The sequence below is a fragment of the Cebidichthys violaceus genome, unplaced genomic scaffold, assembly GCF_023349555.1.
Source record: "Cebidichthys violaceus isolate CVI_PGR_0920_01 unplaced genomic scaffold, fCebVio1.0.p SCAF_3, whole genome shotgun sequence".
Classification (NCBI taxonomy): Eukaryota; Metazoa; Chordata; class Actinopteri; order Perciformes; family Stichaeidae; genus Cebidichthys; species Cebidichthys violaceus.
The window spans coordinates 20,220,029-20,241,914 of NW_027176483.1; the positions used below are offsets into that span (position 1 = coordinate 20,220,029).

Here is a 21,886-nt window from a genome sequence, read left to right on the forward strand (position 1 = left end):
AGAGAGAGAGAGGTGGGAAATAGTTCGGGATCTAGCCTGCGAAATGTTCACGCGTTAACACGTCGATCCTCCGCTGCAGGCGGCATGTACGAGAGACACAAGCGGAGGTACAGCTTCTGTGCCAAGGGAGAGAGGACAGTGGATGTGGTGCTGATTAAGGTAGGGTGTGTGTGTGTGTGTGTGTGTGTGTGTGTGTGTGTGTGTGTGTGCGTGTGCGTAAACAGATATACTTGTCTGAGTATTTGAAAGTATCTTTTTTGATTTATTTATTTTTTTCTCCCTTCTGGATTTCTGGATTGGATTTTTATTTAACAACAAAACGGAACAAATCAGGAAATACACATATGGTCTTAATAAACAGATTTTTCTTGGAATAAACACACACATCCTTGACAAAGACATAAACGGTTAAATGAACTTCAGTGGGACATGTTGGGCCTTAGTGTTGCCAAACACCTTCCGCTAAACAAACACTCTAGAAGGTCTTCTCACTCCTAATATTAAGATTTTTTTTATTCTCTCTGGGTTTTGTTCAGGATAAACATTTTCTGAGTTATGGAACTTACACTTTCCATCACGCTTTGGTGCGATGCAAACAGGAAGTGCAGCGTTGCCACGGAGACGGTGTTGTGCTACCGTGGCTCCTTGCTTCCTTCACTCATCGTCTCGGCCCCTCTCGGATTCCTCCCAGGGAGAGACGTGAGGACGGAGGAGATGTATTTCCAGACCTTTAGGGTGCAATAAAAACCAGAATGTTCCATATCATATCTATTCAGACAGTAGTTTGTCAGAGGCTGCAGGTACAGTGAGTCTTTATTCCTCTTTCTACAGGTCAGTGCTGTAAAAGGTGTGATAACCAATAAGATCGATGCTGTTGAGATATTATTGAGATGATTCTGAGTAGAAAGGTTTAAAGGTTTGAGATGAAGTGTTTATTTATTTGTTTATTTATGCTTATGTCATGTTTCTGAACATGAAAGCTAGGACACTGACATATTGTGTTGCAGCGTCAGAAGACATATTCAACGTTCGATGGTCCTTAGTAGGAAGTCATATTTATTATTCCATAGCTGAAGGAATTTTTGGATTTGAGGCCTCCAGAGATGACAGACTGTATATCAGAAGTGGACGTAGTCATGGTGACGTGACCCATTGGTTTGGTACTGTCGTTTTGAAGCCTCGAGTTCGCCGATTATGCCGTCGCCATCTTGGATTACGGCCGTCGCCATGTTGTTTTTTCCGCTGCCAATGAACTGAAGGCGACCATATTTGGAATGCGGAGGAGTGATGTGGAGACGCCGTATACGTCTCTGGTAGAGGTCTCGACCTGTCAATCACTGTGTAGCCCCGCCCCTAAATCATTTCCTGCTTTATGGTCTGTTTGACTCTAAATGGAGCATAATGTACTAAATGAACATCATGCTGTATTGAAGAAGACTGTAAACTAGAGATTGAGACCATAAACTCATGTTTACAATGTTTACTGAGGGAATAAATCAAGAGAGAAGTAGAGTCATTTTAGACTAGACTTCTATACAACCAGAGGAGTCGCCCCCTGGTGGACACTAGAGAGAATGCAGGTTTTAAGACACTTCCGCATCGGCTTCACTCTGCAGAACCGGAGGTTGCCGTCTGGGTGATGCACAGAGATATATATATATATATATATATATATATATATATATATACACACACACACACACAGTAGGCCACATAAACTGCAGCAGAGCATAGTTGATGAGCGGTGTTCTCGTCCCACGTCGCTCACGTCCTCTCTTCATCTGGGTCGTCTCACCGGGCTGTTTAGTCCTCCTCTCTTTAACACCGCGGCCCACGTGTCAATTTTGAGGTCTCTCATGTCTGACTGTACGTTTGAGGGTTTCGGACAACTTCTCATTGTACGTGTCACACTTGAGGCACACCTATATACATCATAGGTCTGAAGGGGGGAAAATCTCATGACTTGTAATTTTGGCTTTTATTTCTCTCAGATTTACTTGGCACATTTACTGTACGTTGAGTTATTGCTAACTCACTGTCAGCATTCACCCTGTCCATACTTGCCATGAAGCGATCTCATCCTAACAAGACTACACTTGAAGAGGTGGAACACTGTAAGCACAAAATCCAGTCTTTCTGTGCAAAACAACACGTCCTTAAATTCATCTGAAGTTCATATGAGGTGGATACACAAAGAAGTCAAGTTGTCTTTTTAGCAGCAAATGTTTCTTTTCCATGTCTAGTGTGTCCTGGCTGAGCGGCAGCAGAGGAAACATCCGGGTCATCCCACATGTGCTTCTTTTAAGGACAAAACATTGCCAATAAATGGGCAAATGAATGATTTCATCTCACTTAAATCAAACTTCAAGTGAACTCTCAAATGCTAGGCTATTCTTTTAAACTTCTTCACAGTTCAGACTGGTGATATTCTTTCTTTAAATCTTTAAAAAAAACACTTCACATATATATATATGTACAATGTGTATATATATATATATATATATATATATATATATATATATATATAGCTCAATTATCCTGAAACAGCTGGTCACTGTAGTTTTTGTCACTCATACAGGAGGAAATTTGTTAGGGACTATTTTCAGCAGCGGATTAATCCACGTTCGGTGCGCAGCAGCACGGAGTCTGTGGGATTGTCATCCAGTGCACTGTGTTACTCCCCGATGTGTTTTTAACAACAATGAGCTCTATGGCACAGAAGAAGAAGATATGTTAGGCATTGGGCATATTATAAAAATAATAAATATAATAGATTTATTAATATTAGGATGTTAGAAGATGTACCTTGCTTAAAATATTTTCCAGAATTTGATGTCAGTCCCTCAGAATCACAGAACGGTGCTGTCATTCTAGACTTTTTGTAATAAAAAAAATAAATAAAAAAAAATTTAGCAGTCATGGAGGCAAAAATCCCGCATATTCAGTCTGCTCTGTTCACCCATAAGTAAAAGTCACAGCCCAATACCAGTCCAGGCCCGTTTTCTCATGAGTGTTGAAGAGCATCCTGGGAAATACTGAGACAATGCATCTGTGGCTAATAATGGAAAAGTAAACGATTGCATAACACGTCCTGGAATACACTGAAGATCACCGTCCTTCTCTACACGTTTGTAGTTCTGTTAGGTTCCTTTGCACCTCGCCGGATTTGAAGGTCCCTGCCTTAAAAAAACGATCACTGTGCTGCAGACAGGAGAGCTGTATGTGTCATCTCTCAAAGATCCACCGCCAGCAAACGCCCTGCTTATTTCAGCTGTGTCACATGTGCAATAGAGGTGTAACCAAATACATTATTGCAGTAATATTCCTGTTCAGCTCAGAATACAGCTGACAGACAGGAGAGCAGGGGTAGAACTCTATAACTTTATTTAACCTTTGGCCTGATCTCACCGCATGCACAACCTCCAGTTTGTAAAGAAAGTCATCCAATATGACCCAATGCAATTCTGACTTGTAGCTTCACGATAATGTGCAGTTTTATTGCAACTATTGAGTTCCACCATTAACATTAACACTAACACAGCTTGTAATTAGATTCATTTGTGTTATTTGAGTTAAATTATTATATTTTGTTGTCAGCTTAGGTTATGTTTGAGGAGAATAAATGGCGTTTTTTTTTTTTTTTTTTTTAAATGAAGCAGATGACTAGTGATGTGTCCTTCCGTGTCCATATCAGGGCTTATTGTTTTATTTAGTAATCAGTACAAGCTGTTTGACTCGCTGCCTTTTTATAGCGGCATTATGCAAAGAATTTCAAATGCATTACATTTATTGCAAATCTGAGTAAAGGTGACTCCATTCTATATTCTTTTTCTATGCTTTTTTCATGCTGAATAACTTATTTTCAAGAAAGCTATGAGCCCACCTTTGGTAATCATTTAAAGTGGTGCTTGCATTAGTCTTTGGAGAGAAGCTCAGTTTTACAGATCAGGGTTTTAAATGTATGGTATGATCTGTAGTTATCTGTTGCATTTTTTTGGAAGGAGATTGTGGAAAGTACAGGGGAAGAAACATTTCTATTGAGGCTTTAAATGAGATTTCACCAAGTCCTCAAGTAGACATCCAGCATCTGCAGCTCGGTACTAGATTGATAAATGCCGCCCGTTGTCGCCTACGTGTCGGAGAGTCGCTCTTTTGTGCAGATCTGTCTTTTCGGCAGGATGTTGATAATAGACAGAGCAGGCAACATGGAGCCAAGACAACAGATCCATTGAGACAAGTGGACGAGGGGGACAAAGGACTCATTGGCTTCAGTGATTAAACAATGACACGACTAAATATGAAGTCATTCTGATGGCTCGGCCTACAGGAGTCACCCAACAAACCAGTGGTGGGGACTTTAAAATCCATCGCTTCAAACACGTGTCAGGTTGGTAATATCCAACACATTCTGTAGCTTTGGTTTGGTTAGGCTGGAGTGTCCCTTCAGAACGAGAGCTACTGTGTGAGGGCTAGTGAGTCAAATTCACATGGAACGGAAAACAAACGATTGCTGCCCCCGAAATCGATGATGGAATGGATGAGCCACTTCGCTTCTTTGTCCTTCAGCCGCAGCAGTCAGGACTTATACTTGATAAAAGGTCTGATCAAAACAAATCCACAGACGGTTGATAAAGGTGTCCCACAAGGATCAATGTTAGGCCCCCCCCGATATTTACATTAGACGTAAACATTTGTTTTCCAACTGAACATCGCAGTGTCCATTTCTATGCAGATGAAACCATCTTGTACGCCATTGACCTGAACTGTATTGAAGCATGCATTATTTATTGAATTCTGAACATGGAATGAGTTAGACTGCTGTGTCTTGTACATTAAATACATGCTCACCTCTGGTGGTCAAACTTTTGTTCTAAATGTAAATACCAATATACCTGTGATTAGATCAGACTGGCTCTCAATGAGCTGGTGAAAAATCTCTGCTTAACTCGCACTCAAGTCCAGATGTTCGTTCAGCAGATCACATCAGCTGCTACTGCGGATTATTGTTTCAGATCTGTCTTTTTCTTCTGTGTGCGGTACAGAAACACAGAGGTCTCGTAGAGAACCCCCTCCTACGTTTTCTCTGACGTTACACTGAAACCGGCTGTGTCTGGTTGCAAGGGTGGAACACTCATTCGCTTGTGACCTGCAACTGATGTGCATCAGTGAACGATATGCTCGCACTATAGCTCAAACATGCGAGACAAACACAATGCTTGTGTGTGTGTGTGTGTGTGTGTGTGTGTGTGTGTGTGTGTGTGTGTGGGGGGGGGGGGGGGGGGGGTTTCAACAGTCACATGTGAAGCCAGTGGGTGTGACGCTATGATAGTTTAATATTTATGGGTTCTGAGAACACAGAACCAGCAGATGGTTGTTTGGGCTGGTACCACAAGACAAAGATGGTGCTACAAGGACCGTAGTAAAACATATCAGGAACTCCAAACAGTTAAATGAGCTTAATGTTCATCAGAATAACGACTCTTTCTTTTCCTTTTCTCTCTTAGATCCAGAGGGAGAGGGATGTTTTCTGTCCTGAACCCAACACAGTGACGACATGTACAGGTACAGTCTTAAAGGGCAGGGCCACTATTATTGTCTTTTTTAGGTTGTTGTGGCGTTCTGTAGCTTCCCGGTGGTGTTGTTTGTGTTCAAATCAGAACACATGTTTGGTCAAAACACTGTACGTGTGCATCAGTTGATGCAGTGGTAGACCAGCAACTGACTTTTTAAAAGAAACACTGTTATAATGGCTTTAGCTCCGTGTTGGAAAGGTTTGTCTGAAGCCCAGGGTAAGGGGCTGTTAACATTGTTAATATAGCGAACACTTTAATCTTTTTTTTTAGGTGGCTAAAATACGTTTTTCTGCCGACCCCGTCCACACACACTTCAAACTGACCCTTTCGGTTATTTCCAACATTAGCTCAGCTGACTTTGACTCAGCTTGTGCTGGCGTTCACATTATTAGTAATCTTATTGAATGTGGAAAACGATTAAAACGTTCTATGACGCATTATAAACGCACTTGTAACCCGTTGCAATCGGCTTGAAGCGCTGTATATTTATTTATAATTGTAAGCCCTCATAAATATTCATATTGCTTTATAACAACAATCATAACTCATTCTAAAATCATTTTTCAATGACCTTTAAGCTGGCCACTCACTGACATTTAGTCTTTGCAAGGATCACAGTGTATTATGTAATCGAGATTATAATGCATTGTAAGTGTGTTAAAAGTCTATCACAGACAGGTTTTATGTAGTGTCTGGTCTGTTGATCAGCTGTAACATGAGGTCATTTTGAAGTAACCCTTCAGACATTATGTTCAGCAGGCCTGCTCACTGTTACATACACACTCGGGCTGCTTCTCTGTGGTTTTGGTGATATGAGGTCAACTTCCTGTCTCTGTGGATTGCAACCAGCGCTGCAACCAGCCACTGTTTCTCAGACACGGCAACAAGTAATGCTATTGCACAACAAGATCTTTCACCTCCTTACCTCCATCACTGACACAGCCAGGTGTTTTCTGTTCTTTTTTTTTTTGTCTCCTCCCATTTCCCTCCTCCTCTCCTCTCCCTCCCTCCAGACGTCCATCCAGACAGAGGGTGTGTGTCGGTGTGTTTGTTGCACAGAGACAAAGACGGCCTGAAAGTCGGCGCCGCACCGGATGACGGTGTCTTTAAACGGGTAAGAAACACATCCACATCCACGTGTTTGCGTTCAGATCTCTGCCGGTACTCTACATAAACGCCGGTGTCGGATGTTTTTATTTTAAGTCGCCGCTGCAGCGGAAATTCATAACACGAGGTCGTCCGTGCCAGGGCCCGAAATAACGGCGCCGTTTATTGCACTTTTCCAAAAATGAACCGGGGTGGGAAAAAAAGCGTCTGGTGGAAGGAGTGTTACGCAACGGACAGAAAAGACTTTCCCCCTCCCCGGCTGGGCAGGAACCAGAGGAAAACCGGTCGACTGGCCGTTGGGATAGCAACGGGGACGACATGTGGCACCAAAAGAGTTGTCGCTAATGACCTCCTAGTCCTCGCACTAGACCAGGGATCGATGAGCATTTTTAGTCAACATTTTGACGCTCGTGAAAGCTGTGAAACACTTTGTGAGACTTTTCGCTCAGAGTGAAGCTCAGTGTGACTCACTTGTTCTGGATGAGGCCTCTTTCCACTGACTTCTCCCACAATCCTGCAACTCCAGAGACGACATGTGGCTGCTGTCTCCGCCCCCCCCGCCCCCCCTAGAACCTTGTCTTACGGGATCCTTTGAAATCTGACCCCAACGCTCTTTTGCTGTTGGGAGGGACTGCAGAGGCAGGAGTCTGTTTATGTGGAGTACTTGAGTCCTATGAAGACCAAATGTCCTCACAGGGATAGAGAGATCAAAAAGTGAAGATTTACAACTTCCAAACAACACTAGTTTAGGATGAAGGCCTTTGTGTTTGGTGAAATGTAGTTCATAGGTGTCCTTATCACTGTTTTTATGTGTGAGGAGTTGCTGGATTGGTTAAGACCTAAATTAATAAGACTCACACTGTCACTAACTGCACTCCCTGAAGAAGTAGAAATACATTTTTGGGCAAAAGAGAAGCAGACAGAAGAGTCTACAACATGCATTTAAAGAACATATCCTGGATGTCAAACCGATTTAGCAGCGAATACAGGTTGAAAAGATAAAGATAGAAGCTAAAGCCTGCAGATCTCAGTGTAACAGTGAGCCACCACATCACTGGTGATCGAGACAGAAGATGATTAAAAAGCCAAAGCAGCATGTTTATGCATTCCTCAGTAGCTTGCGTGGCATAGACCTGCTAACGCTGGTTAATGATGCGCTAACGCACTCTGCTAATGTTAGCGACCCTCTGATTGAAGGACGACCCTGCTCTCCACTTAACGAATGAAGTCTACACTTCATCTCTTGTGTCTTCTTTTCCTCTTAAGCCCAAAGACCCTCCCCCCTATGATGGACACAGGGACAGAGGGGTTCGAGTCTCCTGGTCCTCCGCCGATGATGCATCGACACAGGGAGCCCTCAGTCCCACTGAGGGGGCTTTGTCGGTGGGCACACCTGACCCTGTGACCCCTCGGAGCTCCAGACTGTCCTGGAAGTCCAAAACGGAGGACAGAGGTAAAGCGCGCTTGTTTCATTTGATTTCTGTAGTTTAATTAAGTACTTGTAATTTTTACTTTGCATCTCTTTAATCCTACATGTTCATATACTTTTAGTTCTGGCTCATATTTTCCTTCTATAATAACGAGAAAACCTCAAACGATTTATCGGAAGCTGCTGATTTAGAATAAGTATGAACCCGTTCACGTCACCTCTATACTGCCTCTATCTAATAAAGCCATAGATGCCCCAAAAATAACCCTAAAAAAAGCTAATCTTTTTCATAAGAGTCACAGTTGATAATAGTTTTGTAATTCTATTATGAATCCCAGGAGGAGGAGGAGGAGGAGGAGAAGAAGAGGAGAAAAAAGACCAGCTTCCAGAGAATCCCGTCCCCTCTGCCGTGATGCGAGTCCCCATCTGTTCCTTGTCTCTGTTCCGTCGTCACAGCTGGGAGCCGGGTAGGAACAACAACGCCGGCGCAGAGATCAACGTCGCACAGCGCAGGTAATAAATCCGGCAAACGGCGTCCTGAAAGACTTTCTGGGTTAGGGTTGTTAAATACACTCCTCATGGCACTCCGATTCCAAAGGATCTCATAGGAGCAGTTAGACTATTTTGTCCCAGAGAGTAACCCCAGAGCGTCCCACCCACCCAAACTCTCTCAGGACCTCTGAGCAGCTGCTGCTATCTCCCAACATCTGTGTTCATCTCATCTTTATCCCTCTGTTCTCTATGATACGTATGTGGAAACACACATTTATCGGCATAATAGAAATACCTCGTGTGATACTTTATCCCACTTTTCTCTGGGTGGGAATAGTCATTCAGTGAGTTTGTGGTGTGGAAGCGCTAGCTCTTCCCAGAAACCAGGGGACACTAAAAGGTGATGCACGAGGCTGGGACGTGCTGGTCTATGGAGTTAGTGAAGTCCATCTATGGTGTTGGACAATGAACTAAAATGTAGTTAGGGGTTTATTTTCAACTTGTGGTCACATGATACAGATATTATTGCAGATAGCGTTAGCCTTTTGCTAATCGTTAGCCTGCCCATTCAAATAATCTGACAAAATATGTGACGTTCAAGGACTTAAATCAATTAATTTGATCAATTAATGTTTTAAAACAAAATAATTTACACTCCGTCTGGCTGTTGCAATGAATCTCAGGTTCTGCATCCTGTCACCCGTCACCGTGCAGGGCTGGTTTCATCCAGCGTTCGTAGCAAAACCTGCGGAAAATAATGCGCCATAATTCGTAGATTGCCTACGATATTTTTTTGTACGTCATTCACGTAATCATGAACGAGAACGTATTGGGACCGCTAAATCACACACCGGACGCGTTGTCCAACATTTTTCAGCTAGGAGGCCGCAGTTTGTTCCCCCTGTAAAAAGAGAAGTAAACATTGATGGTTCTTTCACGTAACTTGCGTACTTCAGTTTTGGTACTTACGTGGTTATTCTAACCCAAGCAACGATCATTTCCGAAACCTAACTAAGTGGGTTTGTTGACTAAACCTAACTAAGTATTTCACGATCTTTTCCTAAACCTAAAGTATTTCATGATCTTTTCCTAAACCTAACTAAGTGGGTTTGTTGACTAAACCTAACTAAGTATTTCCCGACCTTTTCCTAAACCTAACTAAGTGGGTTTGTTGACTAAACCTAACTAAGTATTTCCCGACCTTTTCCTAAACCTAAAGTATTTCATGATCTTTTCCTAAACCTAACTAAGTGGGTTTGTTGACTAAACCTAACTAAGTATTTCACGATCTTTTCCTAAACCTAACTAAGTGGGTTTGTTGACTAAACCTAACTAAGTATTTCACGACCTTTTCCTAAACCTAAAGTATTTCATGATCTTTTCCTAAACCTAACTAAGTGGGTTTGTTGACTAAACCTAACTAAGTATTTCACGATCTTTTCCTAAACCTAACTAAGTGGGTTTGTTGACTAAACCTAACCTGTTTCCTGTGAAGACAGAAGTTTTTTACGTATGCATCTGACGAGCGTAAATTGACGCGTGTTGTCGTCTTTATGAGGACGCGTTGCACCTTGCTTTCATGGACACTCGTTTAATCACAGCCAATGGATGGATACGTGGATGTGCGTATTTAGGTGGGGGAAAGCAGTTTTTTAGTGGCTTTAACGTGAACGTAATGCTCGTAAACGACTCCCTCACCTGTGTTTCCACTGACAGTCCACCTGTCCCTTCTTTCAGCTCGTTGAAGAGTCCGTCAGGAGAGGTGAAGAGAGCCAATTCCCCCCTCCACCGGAGAAGGTACACCTTCATCCGTCACTCGCACGTCCTCATTCTCCTTCTCTTCACAGCTGCACCTTGTGTGTTTTTACGCCAAACGACACTGATGTGTATGTGAGTCACTGTCCAGTGCTTTTCCACACGGGACAGCCAGTAAGTCAGCACTGGATTCAATGAGTTCTTTCAAGTCAGCCACAAATGACTGCAGCGCCTCAGACTCACTGTGGAAACTCTGTCTGAAAGACAAGAATGTAGAAAAGAAGTTTAGCATTCTTGTCTTTTATGACTGGAGTGCGGCGATTCAGTCGTCTTTCCAGACGGCTCACATGAAAGTTTACACCCACACACTCCCTGTACCATGATGCTATCCAATGCTGCTAGGGCTTCGGGAGCTGGAGCGGTTCTGTCCAGCTTCTCAACACCTCAGCAGCCGGAGACAAACGTCCGTCTGCATCCAGTCGACTCGAGGAATCAGTTTTGCAGCACATCCCTCTTCATTTTCTCTTTACTTTACTCCGGTGAGAACAGGAGGAATTAAGAAGAGTAACAAGCTTCTATCATGATAGTAAGGCCAATACCGTCCAACTTTATGTACCAACTGGGACAGAAGAGTCTTCAAAGTACGAGGAGGAAGATTTTGCATCTCAAGAATGAAACCAAAATATCGAGAATGTGGAGAACCACGTTGGATAAACTGTCCCGATTGTGTCCATATGTTGTCCAAACCTCACTGAGATCCAAATTCAAGGCAGGCCAGACCAGCTCGGCGTGCGGTCTGGCTGATCGGATCCCATTGCAAGCAAGATCCAATCTCTGAGCGTACGAACCGGACGGTTGATGCGAGGTCGAATAGAAAAGACGACCGCAACCATGGCCAAAAGTTAAACTTACTGTCACCTCAAACGCTGATTGTGGCATTCATCTAAACAGAGACGGAGGCTTTAGCTCTGTACTGATCATGGTGTTCTCTCTGCCGGAAACAAGAAACTCATTTTATAATTGAAACAAGGTCACTTCAACAGACACTCTTAGCTCGTTACTTAGAGTCGAGACACATTCTGTCATCGTAACTCCACCATAATCTCATTCTGGATTCATGCTTTCATTAAACATCTAATCCTCTCTCCTCTTTCTATTCCATGTTTTTTTCCACATCTTCCATTATCCACCCTTCATCTTTCCGCTCGTCCAGCATGAGCTGGTGTCCATCCAACCTGCGTCGCCCCGACCAGGAGCAAATAGACAACAGAAGGTAATTAGCATAGCTCCATGATGACTCGCCCTCAGAGGCCGCCGCGTCAACAACATGTAAAATAAAAAAAAGACATGCTTTTTGGTTACATGTTTGTGCTGCCTCCTCCCCCACACGCAGCTGCAGCCTGGAGGGTCTGGCGGTGGAGAGGGGAGCGGTCCGGGCTCAGTGCCCCAGCGGTCAGGAGGAGATTACCGCAGGAAGGAGTCTGCGCCGAGACGGCCAGGAGAGAGGCTCTCTGGTTTCCCTCACCGAGGAGGAGCAGGAGGGAGACGGAAGCAGCATGGACAGCCAGGTGTGTGTGTGTGTGTGTGTGTGTGTGTGTGTGTGTGAGAGAGAGAGAGATTGGGATCTAATGTTAATCAATATGGATATGATAATATTGATAATTGTTTTCCCATGGTGTGTGTGTGTGTGTGTGTGTGTGTGTGTGTGTGTGTGTGTGTGTGTGTGTGTGTGTGTGTGTGTGTGTGTGTTTTAGACATCACATCAGGTACTGTCAGTGACAAACAGCTGTCCCACCATGTTCCATCACCAAACCCTCACCAAATCCATCTCCATGGTTACCATCAGTCAGCGTGATATCGATGGTGAGTTTCTGCTTCTCAACAACCATTGTTTCCTTCATCCTGTCGCCCTCCTTTTAGTTCTGAAGATGTGCTCTTTAAACTGGTAAGATTTGTCTTCTGCTTCCCTGTTCATCCCGCCGCATCCCATCAACGCCCCCCCCCCCCCCCCTTTTTAGCGAGTGGATTTCCTCGATCAAAGCGACGAATCCGCTTCTCCCTCAGCATCTCCCCGCTCCTCCCCAAAAGTAGACGTTTCTTTGCTATTGGCTCCTCCTCCAGCGATGAGGAGGAGGAGGAGGAGAAGGGAGGGAGTAAGTATGATGAATGTAGACGTGGTCCCGTTTGTCCCCCGTCAGTGTGGTGTCCCGTAACACTGTCCGAACGAAACCAACTAAAAACGTGTCCTCCTCCTCCTGGAACTGCAGAAGCAGATGGATAGAAAAGACTCCTCCGGGTTTCTGGAAGTCACCAGCTTTTTACAGTCTGACCCCCCCCCGTCTGATAACCTATAATCACGTCAACCTGTTACTCATAATGGACTTCCTGGATCATTTTTCTTGTGTCACTGCCCCCCCCCCCCCCATGAAACAATTCAATTCAATATATATTCTGTACAGCCCAAAGTCACAAATTAGCCTCAGAGGACTTTACAACCAGTGCACATGGGACATCCTCTGACCTTTGACCCTCACATCAGAAGAGGAAGAACTCCCCCAAAACGACCTTTAACGAGGAAGAGGAAGAAACCTCAGAGAGAGCAACAGAGGAGGACCCTCTATCAGGATGGACAGAAGTGTGATAGATGTCAGGTGTACACAATGAACAACACAACAGAGTTCAAACAGCTTTTTGTGCGAGTCAAACCGGTGAACTTTTGGACAGAACAAGTCTTGCCCTTGGAAACGGTATTCTGACAAAACAAACTTAACTCAAGGGCCGCTTACTATCTTTCAGCTGCATCTCATAGTTTTCATCAAGACTGAAACTCTCAATACAAACATGCAATTTAATATACAGTACAGTGTAAGATTAAGGCTTTAAAATGTACAGTATGTGTAATATGAATCAAATAAGAAATAACAGGCCTGCTTTTAATCACATTGTTGGAGGTACTTTTATATTTCTCTGCATACTCTATGTAGCTGTACAAAAACCTATTCTTTTTTTGGAAAGGTGTTGTTGTAGAAGTGACCTCCTGTTTTAGTTTTTGTTTCTGGTAATACACTTTCCCTCTTTGTCTCCCCCCGGTCAACGTTGTGTTTACCGCTTTACTTCCTGATCATTCAGCACTTTATCTCCTCACTTGAACTGCCACTTTGCTGGACCAGATTTAGATCAAATGTTTGAACATGCGTGCAGTGTTTGTAGCAGCCGTGTCTGATCAGATGATGTCTGTCCTCTTTGCTTCCTGTAGGGACGAGCGTATTCTCCGGTAACTCCGGGCCACTGGAATACAGGTAAGAACTGATGTAGCTAAAATGGTTTTACTGTCTTTTTACTTTCTAAATACCGATACACCTCTGTACCGGGGTTGTCTCATTCTCATGAAAGTGAAATCTCTACACCTTTGGGCCAAATTCCTTCAAATTTGGCCCAAACAAGAAGTGGTTTGATTTTTGTTTGTCAAGATCACCGTGACCACATCACCGTCATATCTTCATGAACATGAGATCTCAGGCGCGCCTTTGATTTCTTCACATTTTTCACAAACATCCAAATATAAACTTAGGGATGAAAGATAGAATGTATATAAGGAGTAGACGTAGTCATCGTGATCAATTGATTTGTACAACGATGCATTGAGCAAGACATTTCTTGGTGACCAAAAAGGTTACAATTACCTTTCATGAAGTGAAAACACACTGTGAAAGGGTTCAAGTTGTAAGATGAAAACAGACAACTCCCAGACCAGACAACGCAGCTGTAGCAGCCTGTCAATCACAGTAAGCCCCGCCCCTAAATCATCCCCTGCTTTATGGTGTGTTTGACTCTAAATGGAGCATAATGTACTAAATGAACATCATGCTGTATTGAAGAAGACTGTAAACTAGAGATTGAGACCATAAACTCATGTTTACAATGTTTACTGAGGGAATAAATCAAGAGAGAAGTAGAGTCATTTTAGACGAGACTTCTATACAACCAGAGGAGTCGCCCCCTGGTGGACACTAGAGAGAATGCAGGTTTAAGGAACTTCAGCGTTTCCTTTACTTTTCAGAACCGGAGGTTGCCTCCTGGAATGAACTGTTTAGAATGTGGCTGTCAAAAGTCAGTGTGACCTCACAAAACACGTTTTTTTGGCCATAACTCGAAGAATGTATATGCTAATTATGACAATATAACGCAAATATCTAATTGGACAAAATGCTGAAGTGATGACTTCATTTTGGACAGACTTGGATGTGAACTGGTTGGAGGAGGCACCCTAGTTTTAATCCCCACCAGGCCAGTAACTATGATGGAATTACTTTAATTTAAAATGCAACGTGTTTTGTCACTGAGAGAAATAATGAGCGTTTCCCCTCTAGCATGATGAGCAGACTTTGTCGCTCCTCTTTGTTTTGTGTCTTAAGCGGATTAACCTAAATCGTGTGTGTGTTTGTCAGTATCTCGGAGGAGGAGCCGGGCCCTCTGCGGAGCGACACCGAGGCCAAAGGAGGACCTAAAATCAGCCGGACGTTCAGCTACATCCGCAGCAAGATGACCAAGAAAAGCAAGGTGAGAACACCTGCGACACGCGCATGTTCATTCACGCTAGAGCTGCGACGGCATTGATCTGTCATGCAAGTGGTTGCTCTGTTACAGCGTAGGTCGTTTTCACTCGCAACAGAGTGGATTGTGTCTTCGGCGGTGCACTCGGCTCTGTAACGTCATCAGCAGCTCACGATAGGAAGTTGAAACAGCTCTGTGGTTGTCTTGTTTCCCTTCAGATGGCTTCGTCGCGGTCGGCCCGTGGCATGTGTGCCGGTGTGCTCGTAGCTGGTGCATTTCTTAGCCCTGTCATTGGTTGTTAATGGAGGGCAGAGATCAATTAAAATCTCTTACAAACAAGTTTATGACGGAGATGGAGTGTTTTCATTCTGAGTCAGTAACGACTGTTTAGTCAATGACACATATGTACAAAGTGCACTTTGAATTGTCTCTGATTCACTGGTATTAATTCAGTAGTAGTGCGTGCTTCCGTCAAAGGAAGTCAGGATGACACAATGAAGCCCTGAGGCTTGTTCTTCTTGATGCTTCTTGATTAATGGCCCAGTTGGGATTATTTCAAGTTTATTAGGCTGAATTCAGGTTTGTTTTATTTGAGCTTGTGCATTTCATCTATGCATCCCAAATACAACTGATCCCAGGTCCTCCGTCATTATATATGCAGGAGCCAGAGAACTTAAATTGGAACTGAAACTAAAATTAAAACTGAAGTGAAACTAAATATACAAATAAGAGAATGTTTACCAAGCGAAAACATCCACAACCGCATTAAAACCCATACATACATACAGTTGTGGTCAAAAGTTTCCATACACTTGTAAAGAACATAATGTCATGGCTCTCTTGAGTTTCCAGTTATTTCTACAACTCTGATTTTTCTCTGATAGAGTGATTGGAACAGATACTTCTTTGTCACAAAAAACATTCATGAAGTTTGGTTCTTTCATGACTTTATTATGGGTTAACAGAAAAAGTGACAAAATCTGCTGGGTCAAAAATATACATACAGCAGTGCTAATATTTGGTTACATGTCCCTTGGCCATTTTCACTTCAATTAGGCGCTTTTGGTAGCCATCCACAAGCTTCTGGCAAGCTTCTCGTTGAATCTTTGACCACTCCTCTTGACAGAATTGGTGCAGTTCAGTTAAATGTGATGGCTTTCTGACATGGACTTGTTCCTTCAGCATTGTCCACATGTTCTCAATGGGATTTAAGTCAGGACTTTGGGAAGGCCATTCTAAAACCCTAATTCTAGCCTGATTTAGCCATTCCATTACCACTTTTGATGTGTGTTTGGGGTCATTGTCCTGTTGGAACACCCAACTGCGCCCAAGACCGAACCTTCGGGCTGATGATTTTAGGTTATCTTGAAGAATTTGAAGGTAATCCTCCTTCTTCATTATCCCATTTACTCTCTGTAAAGCACCAGTTCCATTGGCAGCAAAACAGCCCCACAGCATAATACTACCACCACCGTGCTTGACGGTAGGCATGGTGTTCTTGGGGTTAAAGGCCTCACCTTTTCTCCTCCAAACATATTGCTGGGCATTGTGGCCAAACAGCTCGATTTTTGTTTCGTCTGACCACAGAACTTTCCTCCAGAAGGTCTTATCTTTGTCCATGTGATCAGCAGCAAACTTCAGTCGAGCCTTAAGGTGCCGCTTTTGGAGCGAGGGCTTCCTTCTTGCACGGCAGCCTCTCAGTCCATGGAGATGCAAAACACGCTTGACTGTGGACACTGACACCTGTGTTCCAGCAGCTTCTAATTCTTGGCAGATCTGCTTTTTGGTGGTTCTCGGTTGACTCTTCACCCTCCTGACCAATTTTCTCTCAGCAGCAGGTGATAGCTTGCGTTTTCTTCCTGATCGTGGCAGTGACAAAACAGTGCCATGCACTTTACACTTACAAACAATTGTTTGCACTGTTGCTCTTGGGACCTGCAGCTGCTTTGAAATGGCTCCAAGTGACTTTCCTGACTTGTTCAAGTCAATGATTTGCTTTTTCAGATCCATGCTGAGCTCCTTTGACTTTCCCATTGTAGCGTTTGTGGGTGTTTGTATCCAATGAGCCCTATTTAAATGGCCTCAGAGAAGTCACCAGCTGTAGTCACTCATAATCACTCATAAGAAGTTAAGAGGCCATGCTATGAAGCTCATTTCATTGACACAACTTTCTAAGTCACCAAAATTGCTAATTCATGTTGCTGTATGTATATTTTTGACCCAGCAGATTTTGTCACTTTTTCTGTTAACCCATAATAAAGTTATGAAAGAACCAAACTTCATGAATGTTTTTTGTGACAAAGAAGTATCTGTTCCAATCACTCTATCAGAGAAAAATCAGAGTTGTAGAAATAACTGGAAACTCAAGAGAGCCATGACATTATGTTCTTTACAAGTGTATGGAAACTTTTGACCACAACTGTATGTATATATATATATATATATATGGGTTTTAATGCGGTCATCAGATACCAGCATTCATTTTGGGCATGTATGCTGAAATGGTTGCTTTGTGAAGATGACAATAATTCTGCAGAGGTCTGCAAGGCGAACAATGAAAGAGGAACTTGGTGTGTGTGTGTGTGTGTGTGTGTGTGTGTGTGTGTGTGTGTGTGTGTGTGTGTGTGTTGGGGACGGCGCACAGAACTTAGATGCAAGTTCACTTCCTGATTTGAAAGCAGACAGACGGGCAGCAGCAGCTTGTACACAATGGCTAAATCAAAAAGACGACAACAGGATGCTCAGACAGAGAAAGAAATCTAGACGGGCAGGATTCCCATTGTGGATTAGAAGAAGACAGATAGACGGACAGACAGAGTATAGGGAGACAGACGGGGGAGAGAAGGAGACAGGAGGACAGTTACAGCCATGCTGAATAAGAGGTTCAGTCGCACTGTGAGGTGGAGAGAAGAAACCATATTGGATGAGGTAAGATGGTGTATGTGTGTGTGTGTGTGTGTGTGTGTGCGTGTGCGTGCGCGTGCGCGTGTGAGAGACACTTCGGGGACACATTTCAGTCTTAAGACGAGCTAGTTGTCCCCAGTTCCAAACAAAGCAGGTTTCTGTATCAGCGTGTGAGGTTGGATAAGTAACGGGTATGGTGAGGGTTAGTTTCCAGGAAATGAATGAAATGTCCCCAAAAGGTGACCTAAGTATAAAGGCGTGTGTGTGTGTGGGAGGATGTGATGATGAAGGTTATGAACGTACCACTCAGGTGTTTTACAGTAGATGCCTTGTTTTTAAGACGTCTGCAGAGGCTGTGGCCAGAGGTTTGTCCATCACATGGCAACACGGTGCAATAAGACAAAACACATGACTGGAGGACATTGACTGAAGCCCGATTCAGCACATTTACAGATTTGGCATTTGCCATCTTGGTTTTTGGCCGTCGCCATCTTGTTTTTTTTGCACCCAGAAGTGACTCGAGAGGTTGGAACTAAGTAATGGTAAAATAAGACATAACTCTCATGGGCTGAATAAATGAAATGAGAAGTAGGTTAACTTTCTCATAGACTTCTATGCGTTGACTTCTTTTTGCAACAGAGGTGTCGCCCCCTGATGGGCATTAGAGGCATTAGAGAACGTATCCAGCCTAAAAACCCAGTTCGAAAATGGATATTCTATCAATAAACAATAGTAGGCCCTGAATATTTTCTGTAATTGATTTTCTATCTCGTTTTTTATTGCTTCCAGGAGAAGGAGAAGAAAGGAGAGAGGGAGCGGGAGAGTAAAGAGAGAGAAAAGAAGAGTGCCAACGGTCACCTCTTCATCTCAGTCAGCCCCTCTCCGTCCACAGCCTGTCAGCACTGCACCAAGCTGCTGCACAACAAGGAGACGTTCCTCTGCAACAGTAAGACTCACTCGAGCTTTCTTTTCTCCTCCGTCTCGCTCTCTCCCTTCTTCCTCTTTTCGTTCCTTCTCCTCGCCTGTGGCCACCTCTTTCTCGTGTGGTCTGTTCCTTCAGTAGTTTCACTGTCTCTCTCTCATTTCCCTTTACTCTGTGTGTCTCGCAGTAGGAACCCTCGCCACAGCCTCATTAGTCCACAGGGTTTGTAAAAAAAAAAAAAAAAAAAAAAGGGAACACATTCATTTCCAAAGCGGCAGAAATATAGCAGAAGCTGGTGACTTTTGGTTTATCTCTTAAAAATATGATTTTTTTTCAAAACAATAATGAATGAAGTGAGACTGACTGCAGCAGACCCCCACATCCACACATTATTTCTAGTAGTATTGCAGTACAAGTATCGAAGATTACCATTGTTGATCTCAAAATGACAAATCATCCAGTAATCATGGTCATCACGTGAATGTGACATTTATACAACTGCTTGTTTGTTTGTTTGTTCTTATTAATATGCCATCGCTCCTCGGCAAACATTATCAATCATAAAACATAGGATATAACCAAACTTATTCAAAATGGATTTACTTCCTCTTCCTCTTCCTAGCCTTGTCCTTTAAACATGGATTGCGTGACGGAAGCCCTTAAAGTTACCACAGGAAACTTTCGTTCTGTGTTGATTTTGGACAAAAGCTGTCGTGTTTCAGAGCACCAGAGTCCCTTTAGAAAACCCTCGAGTTTAAAGCAGCAGGGGTCTGACAGTCCGCCCCGCTCAGCCCCGGGTTCCGGTTCTCCCGTGCCTCCCGTGCCTCCTTTCCCTCCCGCGGGCCGAGCAATACGACCGGGGCCTCCGGCAGCGCGGCGGAGAGTTTCCGACTTGAGTGACGTTAAAAGTCTGTGGTTTGGGTTTAGCAACGTGAGTTACCGTGTTGAATGTCTCAATCTGTGTCTCACTTGACCGAAGGTTTGTCCCGTATCACCGATGTAGACGTACAGTAGATATGAAGAAAGGAGGTTGAGACATAGCTCATAACTATGTCTCAACCTTCACGCTCACTGTGTGACTGTAGATGAGAAGCGTGGGAACTAACAGGAAGCTGTAGGTTTGAAGAGGCAGATAGGCACACAGCTAACTCTTTTAATGTTAATGAGGACTGCAGCTTTCACACAGTGTTCTGCTGACTGAGTGCTTCTTTGCTCTTAATTCAGAGTGTTTTTTAGACTGAAGGGTGGAGATGTGTGTGTGTGTGTGTGTGTGTGTGTGTGTGTGTGTGTGTGTGTGTGTGTGTGTGTGTGTGTGTGTGTGTGTGTGTGTGTGTGTGTGTGTGTGTGTCTCAGTTTGTTCCATGAGTGGTAGGATGAGAGGAGGGGGCCTTCTGCTAACTCTCTCCACAACTCTCTCTCTTACAGTCTGTTGCATCACTCGAGTGTGTATGCGTGTGTGTGTGTGTTGCTATTGTCATAGTTACTAGAGCAGTGTTAGCGTAGAGGAAAACTGTGAGCGGTGTGTGTGTGTGTGTGTGTGTGTGTGTGTGTGTGTGTGTGTGTGCAGAACTGTAGCTTGTCCTCACAGGAATGGGACTTCACAGTAGTTTTGTCACTACAGAGCCAAGAGGAGGTGCAGACATCTAGTTTTCTCTCAGACCATTTGAATTGCAATATGCTGAAAGGTTATTGTTGAAGTTTATTTGGCCTAATGATGCCAAAAATATACTGCCTTCCCCTGTTTTAATTTTAAATTGTTTTAAATGCGTGGCCGTCATCCACGCTCGTCCTCTTTCGTCTCAGAAGTGAAGCTTTCTTCCCTGGGGTCCAGAGTGTCCTCCAGCCGGGCGGAGATGAACTCGATCAGGTCCTGGCCTGTTTCACTGCCTTCTGGGATGTTTGTTATCTGGAGGTTAACTCTGTTTTCCAGGTCACCAAAAGCAGGTCTTTGTCTTTTGCCGTTGTTTTTAGTGGCTAGCTAGGCGCTCGTCACCAGCTAGCGACTCAGCAAGACGGCCCTGAAAGCTCTTAACGGTCCCTCTGAACGCGCCTACGGAGATCTGCTGCCACTTGACCGAGTCTTGAACTCGTGTTGACGTGTTCTCTCTGAGGCAGGCTCTTTGTGTCTCCACTTCAAGCACCAGCAGGTTCATGGAGAGAGTTTCTTTATCAAGGCCAAGTGTGCCGCTAGCACCAGGGCTTTTAGCGGGCGTCTGGAGATCTTCCCCAGCTTTTGTGAAACTTTGTGCGTTGAAGGACTTTGATTTAGAAAGGCTCATATCACCAGAATAAAAACTTAACTGTAAGCTATTGTCCATAGCAGTTTCTATCGATAAAGCTTGGCGTTTAACGGACTGAATTGACAAATACATGACCAAATACAAGTACAAATACAAATACAAGACCTCTTTCACCTGATCGTCACAACCTGTTTCTAATGATCATAATGTGTTGTTTGCAGACTGTGGAGCCCATGTCCACAAGTGCTGCAGAGAGAGCCTGTCCGTCTGTATGAAGAGCAAAACAAGGGTAGGTCTGATCCAGACTTCTTATTTATCCATCTAAAAAATTTACTTTTAATTTGACAGTGGAGATAAAGATAACATGCAAAAATACAGACTCCAGTTGGGACTTAAATAATGATCAGTAATCGTCAGTGTCATGTTGTAGCAGGAAACAAAGCAACTTTTGGATGCTGAAGTTCTTCACCTTTCTCCTAAAGATGTCCTCTGTTTGTTTCCAGCAGCAGTCGCTGGTGCTAGAAGCTGTTCCTGGGTCAGCTGCTAACATGAGGAGTAAATGTAAGAGCACATGCAAGCTGTTGTTGAACGAGTTAATTATTTCACAATCAAGATGACGTAGTCAAGATGCGCAAACTGCATTGTGATGACTATAAAACCTTTTAATCTTAACCCGACTGCGGCAGTCGCTTCCAGTTTAATGTTATACTGCCACTTCCTGTCATTTATTGCTTTATTTGTTGTATTTATTGCCACGTGCAGTGACAAAAAGTCTCCATTTGAGAACAAAGATCTGTTGATAAAGACATCACAGTCTCAGTTAGGCGGCAACCTCCGGTTCTGTGAGGCCAATGCTGAAGTGTCTTAGACCTGCATTCTCTCTAGTGTCCACCAGGGGGCGACTCCTCTG

The 21,886-nt window shown here is 43.7% G+C and overlaps 1 protein-coding gene across 8 annotated transcripts in view; it reads left to right on the forward strand.

The window, feature by feature from the left end:
- Nucleotides 1-21,886, forward strand: part of LOC137881062 (A-kinase anchor protein 13-like) — a 93,189-nt gene that overhangs the window by 54,801 nt on the left and 16,502 nt on the right. For 4 of the 8 annotated variants that reach the window (XM_068722773.1, XM_068722777.1, XM_068722775.1 and 1 more), the window contains exons 12-25: nt 5,505-5,562; nt 6,587-6,687; nt 7,947-8,133; nt 8,448-8,622; nt 10,339-10,398; nt 11,570-11,629; nt 11,750-11,924; nt 12,111-12,219; nt 12,375-12,509; nt 13,613-13,655; nt 14,805-14,916; nt 18,604-18,760; nt 21,198-21,265; nt 21,480-21,537. In XM_068722773.1, the coding sequence (XP_068578874.1) occupies nt 5,505-5,562; nt 6,587-6,687; nt 7,947-8,133; nt 8,448-8,622; nt 10,339-10,398; nt 11,570-11,629; nt 11,750-11,924; nt 12,111-12,219; nt 12,375-12,509; nt 13,613-13,655; nt 14,805-14,916; nt 18,604-18,760; nt 21,198-21,265; nt 21,480-21,537 (1,498 nt within the window). The remainder of the gene's footprint in view (nt 1-5,504; nt 5,563-6,586; nt 6,688-7,946; nt 8,134-8,447; nt 8,623-10,338; nt 10,399-11,569; nt 11,630-11,749; nt 11,925-12,110; nt 12,220-12,374; nt 12,510-13,612; nt 13,656-14,804; nt 14,917-18,603; nt 18,761-21,197; nt 21,266-21,479; nt 21,538-21,886) is intronic. The other 4 variants (XM_068722780.1, XM_068722781.1, XM_068722774.1 and 1 more) reach the window with 3 other exon arrangements.